Source organism: Arachis ipaensis, chromosome B07 (assembly GCF_000816755.2).
Source record: "Arachis ipaensis cultivar K30076 chromosome B07, Araip1.1, whole genome shotgun sequence".
Classification (NCBI taxonomy): domain Eukaryota; kingdom Viridiplantae; phylum Streptophyta; class Magnoliopsida; order Fabales; family Fabaceae; genus Arachis; species Arachis ipaensis.
The window spans coordinates 14,051,401-14,067,843 of NC_029791.2; the positions used below are offsets into that span (position 1 = coordinate 14,051,401).

The window sequence follows — 16,443 nt, forward strand, 5'->3', positions numbered from 1 at the left end:
CACTTTTCATATAACAATTTTAAAAATTTCTTTTAGTAGGAAAGTAAAATGCTAAATAAAAATATTAATCCTCAATTCTTCACACAGGGCTGGCGAAAAAATTATACTATAATTTGGCAATATTTCTTACAACTATTCAACTTATCTTAAAGCACATTTTAACATGTAGGCATTACCTGCTGGTTGAGGAATAATGCTAACATCTTCCATTATCCCCATAGTTAGTACAGTCTCCACATCTCTTTTTCCCTGAAGCATGCTGTAAACCTGGAATACTATTAATTATTATCCAAAATGCTTATTTAAGAATGGAAATTCGAGAAGGAATGTTTTGCCAAAGATTAGTAAAATCATAGCTAAGATTAGAATCCCCCCTTCAATGGACAATCCAACAACCATTGAATAGAGCAGAGAATGCTGATCATAAGCTTGATAAATCAATGCTATAATTAGCTTAATTATATTGGGAAAACATATTTATTTGGCCTGTATCCCAGTTTTGTGCAAAATTTCCAAGTACCCAGTATTAGGTCAAGTAAGTACCTGCCCCTTCTTGGTTGTAATTTGCCTCAGTATTGTTTCTGGTTTTGTCTTCCCTATAGTGGGCTCACCTCTACAGATAGGAAACCACATTACTAACAGAAATGCACTATGTGTTTTTGTGTGTTGATCAATTTGAAAGAAGGTGCTTACGTCTTCCTGTCCAGAAACCGTATGGAGATATTGTTGACCTCAGCCTCTGACACTTGCAATCTCAGAATACCCCCTGAGAGAATCTCAACTGCTGAAACCTACAAAAATTATCAAGGCAGCAAACAAAAAAGATATGAAAAATGCCAATCATAACACTGGTCAGAGCATAAACCTAGCTCTGGGTTGTAACTCAACTATAAGCAAGAAGCGTTCTTATTATTAAAGCCTAAAGTTTGAACAAAAGTTAAGGGCAATTTTACCATAGCAAAAAGACCACGCTCCATATACCAGCCATTGATGGAAGAAATTGCTTCATCCAACCGCCTCAGGTTGATAACTTTCCCTGAACAACTTTAACATGTAAATTTGAATACATTGAAAAATCATGTACAACAAAAAATGCAACATTATTCTTCATAACTGCAAGATGCGAAACAAAGAATAAAAAGATACCATATCCATCTCGAAAGGAATCCTCCAAGAACTTAGCCGGAAGAACATTAGCTCCCTCACACACCAACCCTTTGAACTCTTGATTTGGTTCTACCTTATTCCAAAGAAAGCCATTACCAACGGAGTAATTTAACATCAACAAATTTCAAAGCATCCATCAGAACACAATGCAGATAAACATTAATTCTCACATTGCAAGAACAAGGAAGAGTATCGCCGAATGCCTAATACCTGAAACACCAATCGAATACCATCGCGCGTGTCAACCGCAACGGGCATGCAGGAGCAGAAGTAGCCACTGTTGATGATGCGATGCACATCTTCTTGCACCTCACGCACCGTAAGAGCCGAGTTCGCTCGACATGCTTTTAGCGCTTGCAGCGCCTCCGCCTCAAGGTCCTTCCTCTCGAGCTCCTCGCCGTCCTTGTTCCGAACCAGCACCTCGCTTATCAGAACCCTCTCTTCGCTCTGTCGAACCGAAGCAGGAGAAGAAGAAGAAGGCGAAGATATCCCCTTGAGCTGAGTTTCCTGCGGCTGAGTCGACTCGGCAAGTGACAGCGAAGCGGAGCAGAGAATCGGAGAGGACGGTCTCCTTTTGCCGGTGAGGGAGAGCGTGGCGCAGCATAGGAGTACGGAACGAGTCAACTCGTTGGAGTGAGTGTTGAAGGAGCGAACGAGTTGAGCGATGTGAGAACGTGCGGTTTCGAAGGGGCATCTCTTTAGGGGTTTGGGAGGAGGTGGGATTCTAATCGAGGAAGAAATGAAGCGAATGTCATCGTTTCGAGGCATTCTGATACAGATTCCGTTTTGAGACTCTGCTACAGCGAAGAGTTGCAGCTCACTGTTATTCCTTCTTCTTCACCTCACCACTGACGACTCGCGACTCACGAGCAAGGTAGCGAGAACCGTCAATGAATATAAATTAAAATAAAAATATTAAAAATTTAATAATTTTTAAACTAATAAAATTTAAAATTTTATAATTACATAAAAAAAAAGTACAAATAGGTCCTAACTTTTTTATTTTTGCGGATATTTTTGTTCTCAAATGACTCTTCTAAAATGTAGATAAATTTAGCCCTCCGTTGAAGTCACTCCATGGGACCTGACGAAAAAGTCTGACGTGACTCCTATAGCGCTAACCTGGCCGTTACGGAATCACACGTGGCTTGTAACTTTCGAAAACAAGACATATTAGTTCCCACGCACCAAAACGATGCTGCTTCAGCACCACCCCCAATCTTTCAAATTCTCGAGCCCTAATCCTTCGAATGTACAGAAACAGTGAAGTGGCTGAACGAAGAGAGAAAACATTTCGTCCCATGGCATCCGATGGAATATCATCAATCTCAAGAAGAAGTGGAAGTGGAGGTGGAGGAAGACAAGACCAGTTCGCTGCGAGTTCGGTTCCTAACGGGAAGGAAGACAAAGATGGTGTCTCACCAAAGCACTTTTGTGGAGTATATGCAATCTTGTTCATGTCGAAGACGAGCAGCAATCCTAATAGATTATTTCTGGGGTTTATTCTCGAATACCAATTTTTTTCTGAGTTTTGTGGACTGATTTTTTGTAGGTAAGATAACTATATTGCAAATTTTTTTGTAGCTTAATGAGCACATTGCAAGACTTGGGATAACTGATACAAGGTATTTGGGAGAGAAGGAAATTGGAGATGTTGAAGAGTATCACTGGAAGCAAGACATGAAAAATAGGATCACATATTTGGAGAAGAGGATAATAGTTTTAGAGATGAAAAAAAAACTAATAAGGTGGTGTATGTGTGTTATTTTTATTGTCCTGAGTGTTGCTGTTTTAAGTTGTAAGAATTAATCAATGATTGAACAAGATAAATGTGGTGATTTTTTGTCAAAAAAAAAAAAATTCAGCATGTCCTTTGTATAAATTATTTGAATACTCTGTATCAATTTTTAACCTATATGTTACAATGTATGTATGAAATTAAAGTTAGCAAAATAACAAGTAATCAAACATTTAAGAACTGACATTAAAGCTATAAAAGTAAACATCCATGTTTAGAACTGATTCCAAAAAAAAAAAAATCAGTTTGCCAGTAATGTATACACATGTATGTCATATTACTATTAACAAGTTTTCACTTGACCAATAGTCAGTAACCAAAAAACAGGTAACAAAAAAAAGAAAATTGTATTTGAAATTTGCTATTAACTATTACAACATCACACATTTATCCCAAAATAACATAATGGCACAACTCTTCACTCCTTTGTCTCTTTGGATGTTGATGCACTTGGTAAAGTTGGTGGTGGAACCTCCTGACTCTGTGCAGCAGGTTGTGTGTTAGATGGAGTTAGTCCTTGGAGAAGTTCCTAAACTGATGCTGCCTACTGTGTGTTAGATGGGATTGGACCTTAAGCAAGTGGAGCTGGTGGCCTGAAAATTTTCTGCTCTAGTCTGAACTTTGATTATTTTGGGCGAGTTGTGTCATTGACCATGGATGGAGCTTTTCCTAGAGGTTTAAATGGATTGCTTGAAGTTAGGGCCGGTGGGCTGGCTTGAGTAACTGTTAGTCTTGGTGGTGCTATCACAAGTGTGGACCTTGTCACTCTTGTTGGACCTGGTGTAACATTTCGAGGACTTGAGCCAGCTGCATTCATAACTTGGAGTGGGAGGACACCAAAACATGACAAAACATAAAGCACATCACATGAGATTTAATCAATGCATATACCAATCAGATTACAATGACAAACAAATGCATCATTACAGTAAAGTGTTGTTGGTGGCTTGTTGAGCTACCTGGTTGGCTGTTAGAAGCATCCTGGGCATAGTAGTGTAACAGATTAACAGATTATACTAAGACAGATTAATTTCTAATGAATAGTGTACTAAGATAGATTGATCTCTGAAGAATATAGTACTAGGACATATTAATCCCTGACTAGTATAGTACTAAGACAGAATAATCCCTTACCAATGTACTAGGACTGAGTTACTGCTAGGCATGTATGGTGTATAAACAAAAACACTATAATCATTAAAGTGATCTTACATCTGGTGGGAGAACTCATTGTGACAGAGGAAGCATCACTGGTGATTGGGAGGTGCTAGCTCCCTTCTTCTTAGGCCACTTTGTCTTTGTCTTTCAATTGAGGTTGGAAGGAGCTCCTTTACAAGTTTTGTAGTTGTGGCCCTTTTCACCACACTTGCTGCAAGACACAGAGAATGACTTCTTTAATTTTTCTCTTTGCATCAATGGCTCAGCAGGATCTTTTTGTCTATTATGAACCTTTGGCCGTTTAATTGGTCTTTTGATGATGGGTGGGTTTGGCTATGAGAATTCAGTTCTCGGCCAAAATTTTGCACTTGGTACAGGTTTAATGCAGTGTGCATATGTCCTCTTGATTGACTCCATACATAGCCATGGGTGCACATAGTCTTGTGGCAAGTTGCATTTCTTCCTAATGGCATCAAGTGCATGTATGCAAGGCATGCCTGAGGTAATGCAGGAAAATTAACCAATGGTAACAAAACAAGAAAGAATAATCACAACAAACCAACATAACGAATGAGTTAGAGTGAGTACAGTAGGTACCAGTTAGTTGTCATATGTTGCATGAACAAGTGTACTTAATGAGGTCTACATCCACATTGGTTGCTTTGCGGTTTGATGCACCACTATTTCGTGGTACATTTTGTGCTTAATTTAGGTGGATTTTATCCACTTTTTCCACATTTATTCAATAAAATGGCATGGTTTCATAGTTTCGTCCTAAATTGTGTTTATGAGTAAAAACATGCTTTTTAGGCCTTAAATTTGCTAAGTTTAATTCACCTTTAATTCCACTAGATGCCTTGATGCGTTTGTTGAGTGATTTCAGGTTGAAAAGGCTAGGAATGAATCAAAAGATTGAAGAGAAAAGCATGCAAAGTGGAGAAATCATGGAAAATCAAGGATTTGGGATGCATTCATCGACGCGCACGCGTGGAATTGAAGTCGCACGGCGACGCGTACGTGTACATGACGCGTACACGTGGAAAGCAAAAATGCCAAGCGACGCGTACACGTGACCCACGCGTACGCGTCGATGCTCACACGTGACTTCATTAAAATGAAACCGCTGGGGGCAAATTCTGGGCTTCCCAGGCCTAAATTCAACTCATTTCTGAGCCTATCATATGCAGAAATCAAGAGGAGTGAAAAGGGGGGAAGCTCATAATTGATTTTTGGGGGGAGGGGGGATCACATAGTTTAGTTTAGAGTTAGTTTCTATAGAGAGAAGCTCTCTCTTCTCTCTAGAATTAAGTTAGATGTAGATTAGGATTTTTTAGATCTAAGTTTAATTCATGCTTTGATTTACTTTTCCTCTTCAATTCCTTATCCTTCTACCTTTCCTCTCTCTAGTTTAGCATTTAATTCTTGTAATTCTTTCCTTTTATGTTGATGCACTCTTGTTTCTTCTATTTCTCTTTTAATGCAATTTATGTTTCGAGTTCCTTTATTGTTGATTTGAATTGTTGTTGTTAATTTCTTGGAATTGGTAGTGTAGATCTACTTTTCTTACAATTTGATTTTACTTTCCTTTTATGCCTTCCAAGTGTTTGATAAAATGCTTGGAAGGATGTTAGAGTAGATTTTTTCCTCTTGGCTTTGGTTGAGTAATTGGAGACTCTTAAGTTATCAAACTCTTTTGTTGATTGATAATTGAAAGTTGCTAGTTGATTTGAATTCCACTAAAGCTAGTCTTTCCTTAGGAGTTGACTAGGACTTGAGGAATCAAATTGATTATTTTCACTTGACTTTCCTTCATAGTTAGAGGTTGACTAAGTGGAGCAATGGACAATTCTTGTCACAATTGAGGAGGATAATGAGGATAGGACTTCTAGTTCTCATTTCTTGCCAAGAGCTTTCTTAGCCATTAGTTTAATTCTTGCAATTTACTTTTCTTGTCCCTTATCTAAAACCCCAAAATATACATCTCATAACCAATAACAAGAACACTTCCCTACAATTCCTTTGAGAGACGACCCGAGATTTGAATACTTTGGTTATTTTTATTGGTGTTTGTTACTTGTGACAAACAATTTTTTTGTATGATAGGATTATTTGTTGGTTTAGAAACTATACTTGCAACGAGATTTCATTTGTGAAATTCTATACCATCAATTTTCCATTCATCAAAATAGCGCCGTTGCCGGGGATTTACAAATGTGCGCTTGTTATTGGTTATTGTATATATGTGAATATTATAAATAGTTCTCTCTTTTGTTGATTTGCTTGTTTGATTTAGTAGTTAGATTTTACCTCCTTGTTTTTGTGCTTTTTTTTGTCTTTGTTATCATGAATTTTCACCACTTTGGCTATGACTTTGGTTACAACTATGTTGTAGGAAATGGATATTACAATGAGAATATGCATCAAGAATGAAACAATCAAAGGTGGGAGGAGCCTCAAGCATATGCTCAACCTTCTTGACAACAACCTCCTCCGATCTCATATAAGTATAACTCCAATCCTAATGCATATCAATCTAATGGATGTGGTAGTCCTTATTGTACTTGTCAACAACTACCACCACATGCCTATGGACCACCTCCTCAACATAGCCCTCAACCATACTCACAAGTCCCTTTCCACCCAATACCTTTCTATGACCCTTATCCATCATATGACCAATCACCTTTACCTCATCCTTGTGACCACTATGTAAGAAAATCTTTAGAGCCACCACAATTCCAACATCAATACTCCCAAGAACCATACATTTCATATGCACCACCTCCATACCTGTACCAAGAAGAACCACCTTTCTATTATGAACATTTTCTCTAAAATAATGAACCATCCTATTCACCCCAAGCCCCAATGGATGATTCTCTCACTTTGCTACTTCAAGAGCAAAGAGAAATGCAAAGGGAGGCACTAAAATCCATGGCCTTGTTGATAGAGGTGGTAAACCGATTAGCCTACCAATGTTTAAGCACTCAAGGAACTCCCATGGCCACATGTGGAGAATCAATTGAAGAGAATAGCATGAAGGATAGATTGGAAACTCCAGTGGAAAAGGAGGAATGTAGCTTTGTGTTAGAACAATTGGAGGAACCTATGCTTGTTAAAGAAAAGGAAGAAGTGGTTGAAGACCTAGGAGATGCGAAACCTTCATGGGAATCTAAAGTCATAGAAAACCCCTCCAAGAGGATTGAATTTGATGTTGAGGAGGAGTGTGTACAACCTCCAAAACAATTGTTGAATGAAGACTTGGAGGGACTAGAGCAAGAATTAAGTTCCCATGGTGATGAAGATCATGCATCAAAACTTCTTGGTGATGAATCCTTTGAACTTGAAGAACCTTCTCCCGGTGAATTTGAAAGTGTTGAGGAAGTAGATTTCTCTCATCCTCCCATTTATGATTTGAGTGATAGAGAAGAGTTAGATGAAATTGATAAACAAAGGATTGAATTGAAGAAGTTTGTAAAGAGGTGGAGGTAATCAAGGGAGAACACAAGGGAGTGAAGCTTGCAAGGACATTGGAAACACTTCTTCCCAAGCCATCACCATCCATTCTTTCATTCAAGTGGGTAAATCTCTCATCTCTAAGTTTTATGATTCCACTTGAATATGGTTTGCTTGAGACGAATGGGCAACTTAGAGCTCTTTGTGGCTTTAAGAGAAAAAGGGAGATGATTAGTAGTTGGCATTGTAATTCAAAGTTCATGATGGTTACATGTTCAAGGCTTAATTGCAAGAGTTGGTGTAGAACTAGATTGCTTGGGTCTAGGATGAAGTTTGGTCGCTTGATTGAGAATTCATCTTACTTACCACCTAAATGAACTAATAACGATCAACTTGAAGATGAGTGTAGAAACAAGATATGGGATCCGGGAATACATGAGGATCAATTTTGGGAGCCCTTAGCTTGTGAAGAACTCCATCAAAGCTTGATGGCATTAATTTTAGAGAATGGAGCTTATTGGAAATTCAAGCATTGGTGGATGTTCAAGGATGCATTCAAGCACAAGCCATCTTGATGAGGAGCTCTCCATAAGTCCAACTTAAGGACAATAAATAAAAGTGCTAGGTGGGAGACACCCCACCATGGTAAAATCTTTTCATTTTATCTTTTGTACATATTGGTAATTAGTTTAATTTCATGTTTTATTTGGTTTGTTGAGTTTATTTGGTAGTTTGATATGATAAATAAGGTTTTATGGTGTTTTGGTAGCTATTTGGAGATTTGGAATGCTTGGTTTGGTGCAAGAACTTGGAAAAATTTTGAAAAACAGAGCACCAACCCACGCGTACGCGTGCCCCACGCGTATGCGTGAGCCCAAGTTTTTCGACCATCCACGCGCACGCGTCATTCACGAGTACGCGTGGATTCAAAATTTCCACCTCCCAGCCAAAAACCCGAGAGTTGTGCCTGAAATGTGCGCGTTTTGTGCCTTTGGCACAAGCCAACCCACGCGTAAGCGTGAAGGACGCGTACGCATCGACGCTCTGAATAACACACCACGCGTATGTGTCGCTACCATTTCACCCACCCACGCACACGCGTCACTCTACGCGTACGCGTGGATAGCCTTCTTTCACCATCTTCTTTTCTTCTCTTCTTTCCATTTCTTTCCTTCTTCTCTCTTCTTCTCTTTTCTTTCCACCTCTTACCCATCATCCAACACTACCAAACACCATCTATAACAAATTCTTTTAGTTAGTTAGTTAGTTAGTTAGTTTAATTTTCATTTCATTTTCTCTTTTTAATTATAAGTGTTGGATTATTAATTTTGTTTGTTGTTTATTGCCGCTTATTATTAACTGAATGCTATCTTAGCATTAGTGTTTTTGGATATCCATTGTTGGATTCTTTGTGAGGTTACAATTTACTACTTGGTTTTGAGTTCCTAATGCCTAATGTTTGTGAATACCAAGTGAATGAGTATTGCCCTCATGCTTCTTAAACTTTTTAAATTGCATGATTTGGCCACCATGTGATTTGAACTCTTTTCTTTGATTAGGCAATTTCTTGTTAGATGTTGTGCATTTATCTTAATGCATTGTGTTTTTTGATTATATGCATCCATATGTTTTTGGTTTGAATGCTTTCATGCTTCTTCATTGCTTGTTTGGTTGTCTTAACCTACGAGTTCAGAGCATCTCAAGCACCCTAGAATGAGTTAAGTGCATGTTCCTTTTTGTGTAACCATGACATAGTTCTTTTTATGCTAGTGTGTGTTCTAGACCACATGCATCTTAGAACTCACACACTTAATTCATTAATGTCACACTAATTCACTCACTTCATTCTAGTGATTTACCTTATTCCAACAATTTACGCTTCTTTGCTTTTGTATTCTCTCATCTTACGGTATTATTTTCTATTTTTCATGAATGATGCACCACAAGCAAGAATGGAAGCAGAAAGAAAGAACACGCAGCAGCCGGTTGATCCACCAGCAGACGGCCAGCTTACTAGAAGCGGGCTTCATTCAGGAACTCGACTACGTGACTTGGCTATCGAACGTGGTCTTGGTTAAGAAATCCAGCGGGAAGTGGAGAATGTGTGTGGATTACTCCGACCTTAACAAAGCATGTCCCAAGGACTCCTTCCCCCTGCCCAACATTGACGCTCTTGTGGACGCGGCGGCGGGGTACCGGTATCTGAGCTTCATGGATGCCTACTCTGGGTACAATCAGATACCGATACACTAGCCAGATGAAGAAAAAACGGCGTTCATAACGCCAGGAGGGACATACTGCTACAAAGTAATGCTGTTCGGACTGAAGAACGCGGGGTCCACATACCAAAGGTTGATGAACAAGGTCTTCAGAGACCTCATCGGCAAGACGGTAGAGGTATATGTGGACGATATCTTGGTCAAGACTGACAAAGCTGACGGCCTCATAAGTGACCTGGAAAACGTCCTCACCTCTCTTCGTTGACACAGAATGAGGCTTAATCCGTTGAAGTGTGCCTTCGCTGTCGAAGCTGGAAAATTCTTGGGGTTCATGATAACCCAAAGGGGGGGTGGAAGCCAACCCAAAAAAATGTGAAGCCATCCTATAGATGAAGAGCCCGGGAAGCGTGAAAGATGTCCAAAGGTTGGCGGGCAGACTCACCGCACTATCCCGTTTTCTCAGCGCGTCGGCGGCCAAGGCTCTGCCTTTCTTTAACCTGATGAAGAAGGGGATTGCGTTCGAGTGGACCCCGACATGTGAGGAGGCTTTCCAACAATTCAAAAAGATAATCTCCACATCGTCCGTCCTTGCGAGGCCTAGAAACGGAGAAGCGCTGTACCTATATTTGGCGGTAACCGATGAAGCCTTGGCAGTGGTCTTGGTGTGAGAAGAGGGAAAGGCCCAACAACCGATATATTTTTTGAGTAAAGCGCTGCAAGGAGCAGAGCTAAGGTATACCAAGATGGAGAAAGTGGCATACGCGCTCCTAACCTCGTCGCGGTGGTTGCGACAGTACTTTCAGGGTCACCAAGTAGTCGTTAGGACGGATCAGGCGATCCGACAAGTACTCCAGAAGCTCGATCTAGCGGGTAGAATGATGACCTGGGCTGTTGAACTCTCCCAATATGATCTACATTATGAACCCAGGCACGCGATCAAAGCTCAAGCCATGGCTGACTTCCTGGTAGAAGTGACGGGGAATCCGGCCGGGGTACCGAACACACGGTAGAAGCTCCATGTGGATGGAGCGTCCAACCAAACATTCGGAGGAGCAGGAATCATCTTGGAAAATCCAGCTGGAGTTGTATACGACAGTCAGTCAAATTCGAGTTCCCAGTATTGAACAACCAGGCAGAATACCAGGCCCTGCTGTGCGGGCTAGCTCTAGTAAAAGAGGTCAGAGCTACCCGGGTGGAGATATGTAGCGACTCGTAGGTCGTAACTTCTCACACGGGCAGACCTCCTGTCAAAGCTGGCGAGCACAAAACCAAGAACGGGCAACCGGTCTCTCATTCAGGGTTTGATAAAAGAACCGACAGTGTCTTTACATCTAACCCAGGCAGATCCCTCTTGGATAAACCTGATCGTCGACTTCCTGGAAAAGGCTAAGCTCCCCAGCAACGAGAAGGAGGCCAAGGCAATAAGGAAAAAAGCGGCTAAGTATGTAATCATACAGGGCCAGTTGTTTAAAAAAGGACTGAGCTAACCACTGCTGAAATGCTTGCGCCCTGACCAAATGGACTACGTTCTCAGGGAAGTCCACGAAGAGTGCTGCGGCCATCACATCGGAGGAAAGGCCTTAGCCAAGAAACTCGTCAGAGCTGGATATTACTGGCCCTCTATGATGGCAGATTCTAAGGAGTTCGTGAAAAGGTGCAAAAGATGCCAAGAGAATTTCAACTTCTACAAAGCGCCAGCAACTGAACTTAGCCTACTGACGGCCTCCCGACCTTTCTCACAATGGGGAATCGACCTCTTAGGACCCTTCCCGGTCGGGCCAGGACAGGTCAAATACCTAATAGTGGCCATTGATTATTATACAAAGTGGATAGAGGCCGAGCCGTTGGCTAGCATATCCTCGGCAAATTGCAGGAAGTTCATGTGGAGGCAGGTAATAGCAAGATTCGGTATCCCGGAAGCCGTCATCTCGGATAACGGGACACAGTTCGTTGATAAAAATTTTGGAGAGTTCCTTGCCGGTTTGGGCATAAAGCAAAAGTTCTCTCGTCAGTTGAGCATTCCCAAACCAACGGACAAGTTGAAGCCGCGAACAAGGTCATCTTGCAGGGCCTCAAGAAGCGTCTCGACCAGAAGAAGGGAGCCTGGGCAGACGAGCTGGCTTCAGTTCTTTGGTCCTACCGTACAACCCAACAGTCGGCCACCAGGAAAACACCTTTTCGGCTCACATATGGGGTAGATGCAGTAATACCTGTGGAAATCGGTGAGCCGAGCCCACGACTACTCTTAGGAGGAGTCGAAGAAGTCGTGGAAAAGGACCTGGTAGACGAAGCCAGGAAGATGACTCACTTGTCAAAAACGGCGCTAAAGCAAAGAATGGCCCTGCGCTATAACACCAAGGTGCTCAAGAGAGAGTTTGAGCGGAACAACCTAGTCCTAAGGCGAAATGATATCGGGATCCCGACACCAGGGGAAGGAAAGCTGACGGCAAACTGAGAAGGTCCCTACAGAGTGAAAGAGGTGATCGGCAATGGCACCTACAAGCTGGAGCGACTAGACGGCAAGGAAGTCCTGAGAACATGGAACACGGGCAATCTGAGAAGATTCTATCCCTAGAACGAACCCGCCGGCCTAGTAAGAGCCCGCTATGATGAACTGTTTGTCATATACTTGTTATCATTTTGCGTTTGAACCACTTTAAGTTTCGGCCATTTACTGTTACCATTTATAAACTACTTGTCATCTCCTCCTTTTTATCGGCATTCATTACTTATTAATTAAGCCACCATGATGAGTAAACGGCCTCAAGCCGATACGGTAACCCGGGACTAATCACCCCAGAAATCACGAAATTGTACGCCAAAATATGCGGCTATTAAAATAATGAAAGCCACGACTTGGCTCCGCTAATTACCAACTAAACGGTAAAACAGTCATAAATAGTTAATACCAACAACACGGTAAAGAGCAAAAAGAAAAGTAAACGCCGACAAGGCGGGAAAAAGCGGTTTGTCACATGCCGGCCAGGCGGCAAACAAATTCGAACAATACAAAAAGGTAATAAACATTACAAGTTACAAAAGTACAAGTTGCAAAGAGGAGTCACTTCTTCGGAATATCGACGATCTTGCCATCCTTGATAGTCTTGAAAACGCCAACGGCCGAGGTGTCGAAGTCGGGAGACAGCAGCTTCACCTGAGCCTTGAGAGCCTCCTCGGTCATCAGGATGGCATTCTTGCCCTGTTTGACGATCTCTTTATACTTCTTCTTAAACTCAGCAGTCTCAGCTTGAGCCGTCTTGACCAAGGACAGAGCAGCATCACGCTCTTTCTCCAATTCAGCCACCCGACCTTGAGAAGCGTTAAGCTGACCCTCCAAGGTAAGCTCCCGCTCAGTGAGACGGACCACGACAGCGTTGGATGTCTTCAGTTTCTCCTCCGCGGACTGCAACTTGTCGCCAGCAACCTTAACCTTCTCTTCGGCCAACTTGGCCTTCTCCTTGGCAGTTGCGAGCTACTCCCGAAGCAACTTCACTTCCTCCCTGTATTTGGCGTTAGCCTTAACCGAAGAATCAAGCTTCACCTCAAGAGATCGGGACCCTGCCAAAGCAAACTCAGCCTTCCTAGCTATGGCGGCTCCCCTGAGCAGAGTGCGGTACATCCACCTCGCCTGGGAAGAGAGGTCCCCACCATAAAAGAAGTCCTCCGTGCCGGGGAGTAATTGGGAATCAATAAAGCTCCCGGCATCAAAGTTCTTCTCTATAACGGTAAGAGCCCCCTCCGGGCTGGAAGACGGTCTCTTTTTCCTTGGCTCCTCAATTATTTCAAATTCAAGACTAGCAGGTGATTTCCTTTTCCTTGGATTATCTCCTTCCTCCTCGGCCCCCTCAGGTCGGGACCCCGAGCCATCCCCCACCTCCAGCTGAGGACCCAAAGAGGCGTTGGCCCCAGTCCCCTCCCCCTGGGCAGACTGGGACTGGACCTCAGGCTCAATAACGTCGTCAGCAGGGGTCTCCTGAGCGGGGGTCACGGAGTCGTCATCATTACCAGCTAAGAAGGTTTTGAATAAACCCTCAAGTCCAGTCACCTCGGCAAACATCGATACTGCAATGAGACACTGAAAACAGTTAACCAACAAATCGGGCAGGAAATCCAAAACATGTAAGCAACAAAAAATCACTAGACGGCTACTCACGTATATAATTCTTAGCCATATCCCGATCGCCCATAAGGAGATGGGGGTTAACGAGATTTTTTCCAAAAATGGCCAACAACACGTCGGCAACCCTTTTATTCTCCGGGGATAACCCCTTATACATTATTTTCGTGAAGGCATTAGCTCCCGCCCCGAAACTCTAGTAGGTCGGTATGCGGCGTTCCCCTTCTAATGTCAACCAGAAGGGATTACGACCTTCTGTAGGACAGACTTTGAAGTACTTGTCCTTGAAACCATGTTAGGAATCTTTGAATACCCCGAAGATCCGCTTGCCTTGGGCCGCCCGAAAGGACATATAGCCCTTTTTGGCCCTCCCCTCCTTGGAAGGGTGGGGTTTGTTAAGTTGAAAAGAAAAAGAAATACTTCGACGGATACCGGCAGCTCCAAGTACTCGCATACCATCTCGAAACAGCGGATGGATGCCCAGCTGTTCGGATGCAATTAGGACGGTGCTACGTCACACCAATTCAGCAGCGCCATTTGAAAAGGGGAGAAGGGAAGGCGAACTCCCAAGCGAGTGAACATGGCCTTATACAGCCACATCCAGTCGGGGACCTGAGGGGAGTGCAGATTCAATTCATATATTCATTCATGGTCGGCAGGAACGAAGGCCGTGTAGTTAGCCTCCTCGTCGATCCCTCCGCAGAGATAGTCGGCCTGTCGGAACTCCGTAAGTTCCTCTAGGGACATCTGATTAGGGGTATCCTTTACATCCGATGTCACCCACGCGTATCGGTCGTACAGAGCCGGCCTCACGACCCTTACGACAGGACGCTGAGCCATACCTACAGTGGGGGCACCACTCAAAATCAGTCTATAAGGTCGGGAGGTCGGAAGTACTACCAAAAAACTACAGCACTACCAGCAACTACAATTTTCCTATCCATTAACTATAATCATCAGAATAAAGCCAGGAAAAACAAAATTCTAGAATGGTAACCCCCTACAGCATCTACCTAATGCTAAAACACAGGCGAATACGCAGTTCACATCAGGCAGTTCATCCCAACAGTACAAACGCGCATGCAGAGCCAGAAGAATAAACACCAATATTAAGAAAAAGAATAGGAAGCTTACCAAGATAAGGATGATAATGGAAAGAGATCGAGGACTTGATGTGGAGCAAGATGAAGCAAGGGTGTGCGATGAAGATTCTCGAGAGAAAGAGGAGAAAGCAAAGGAAATGTAGCAGAACTGAAATGAAACCAAACGAAAACCGCAAGGAAAACCAGCTCTGAGAAGTGCAAAGGACAAGGGTATAATGGTCTTTTCTCGCGAGGTTTTGAATTGCCATTAAGAGAATTAAATGCCCAGTGCGATAAACGAGGCAACAAAGGGCGCACCCCAACAGCGAACAGGTCTGCACGCGCACAGAAGGCGCGTCCTCACCACGGGGGACCGGCGAAACGAAGACTTTGCGAGGGAAAAAGGAACGCGCCATCAACGGTGCTCGCGACAGCAGCTGGCGCGTTGGGGGCACTGTTACGGCCCAGCCCAGCAGAGCGAAATTGCCGCCTGGCCCATGGGTAAACCGATCTGCACGGTCGGGTCGGAATGTGTAACCCGCCGGGTCTACGGCCCGGACACGCGTCCTGCTGACAGCTACTTGACAGCTGTGGGAAGCGAAGCTTCCAGGAAGAAGACCTCCCCTCGTGGGACCCATACACTGACAAGGTATATAAGGGGAGGGTCCTACCCCTCTCTCAAGGTACGTCACCACCACTTTTCTCCTTACCACCTGCACACCAGACTGACTTGAGCGTCGGAGTGTCCTTGCAGGTGGCACCTCTCCCTCCGCTCACGAAGAACCCGGGAAGTCGGGAGCTCACGTTTCTCATCCCCAAGACCCAGGCCGAGGTAGGGACCCACCTTCACACCCAACAAACAACCCAGAACCGTCCGGTAACCGACCTACCGAACAACAACAACAACAACAACAACAACAACAACAACAACAATAATAATAATATAAGGTTAAATATATATGAGTTACTAATATAAATGACATTAATAATTTACGAATATAAAGATATTTGATGAAACTTTAACAATTCTAAACTCATCAAAAAATACCAATAATTACTTTTATCGACAAAAGTCGGACTTGATAATAATATTAATATTATTATCTAGGCTCCATTATAATTAGAGCGAGTAAAATAAATAAATAAATAACATAATATTACCATTTATTTTACTTCAGGGTTCCATGTCGACTCGTCAAAATAAAACTAATCTCTTTAAAATATTATTTTAAGAAAAATTCGCGTTAGTGCAAAAATTAAGTTGTTACAGTGTACACTTGGTATAAAATGTCAATGATTCCAACTTATATACCCAATAGTCTACACCTCTATAGATGATATAATCTTTCATCACCATAATGACAACTTTTCTGAAAGTGAATTTCATTCTCACGACAAATTCATCATCTGCCATAATAAGAATTTCTACTACGATGACAGTTATAT

General features: G+C 42.6%; 1 protein-coding gene across 1 annotated transcript in view; it reads right to left on the reverse strand.

Annotated features, from left to right (window-relative positions):
• The window catches only part of LOC107609274 (outer envelope protein 80, chloroplastic), a 17,728-nt gene extending 15,677 nt beyond the window's left edge, over positions 1–2,051 (reverse strand). Inside the window, exons 1-6 of the mRNA XM_016311159.2 lie at positions 1,378–2,051; positions 1,147–1,240; positions 954–1,036; positions 694–791; positions 544–613; positions 177–267 (exon numbers count right to left, since the gene is read on the reverse strand). Coding sequence (XP_016166645.1) covers positions 177–267; positions 544–613; positions 694–791; positions 954–1,036; positions 1,147–1,240; positions 1,378–1,935 — 994 coding nt within the window. The 5' untranslated portion in view covers positions 1,936–2,051. The remainder of the gene's footprint in view (positions 1–176; positions 268–543; positions 614–693; positions 792–953; positions 1,037–1,146; positions 1,241–1,377) is intronic.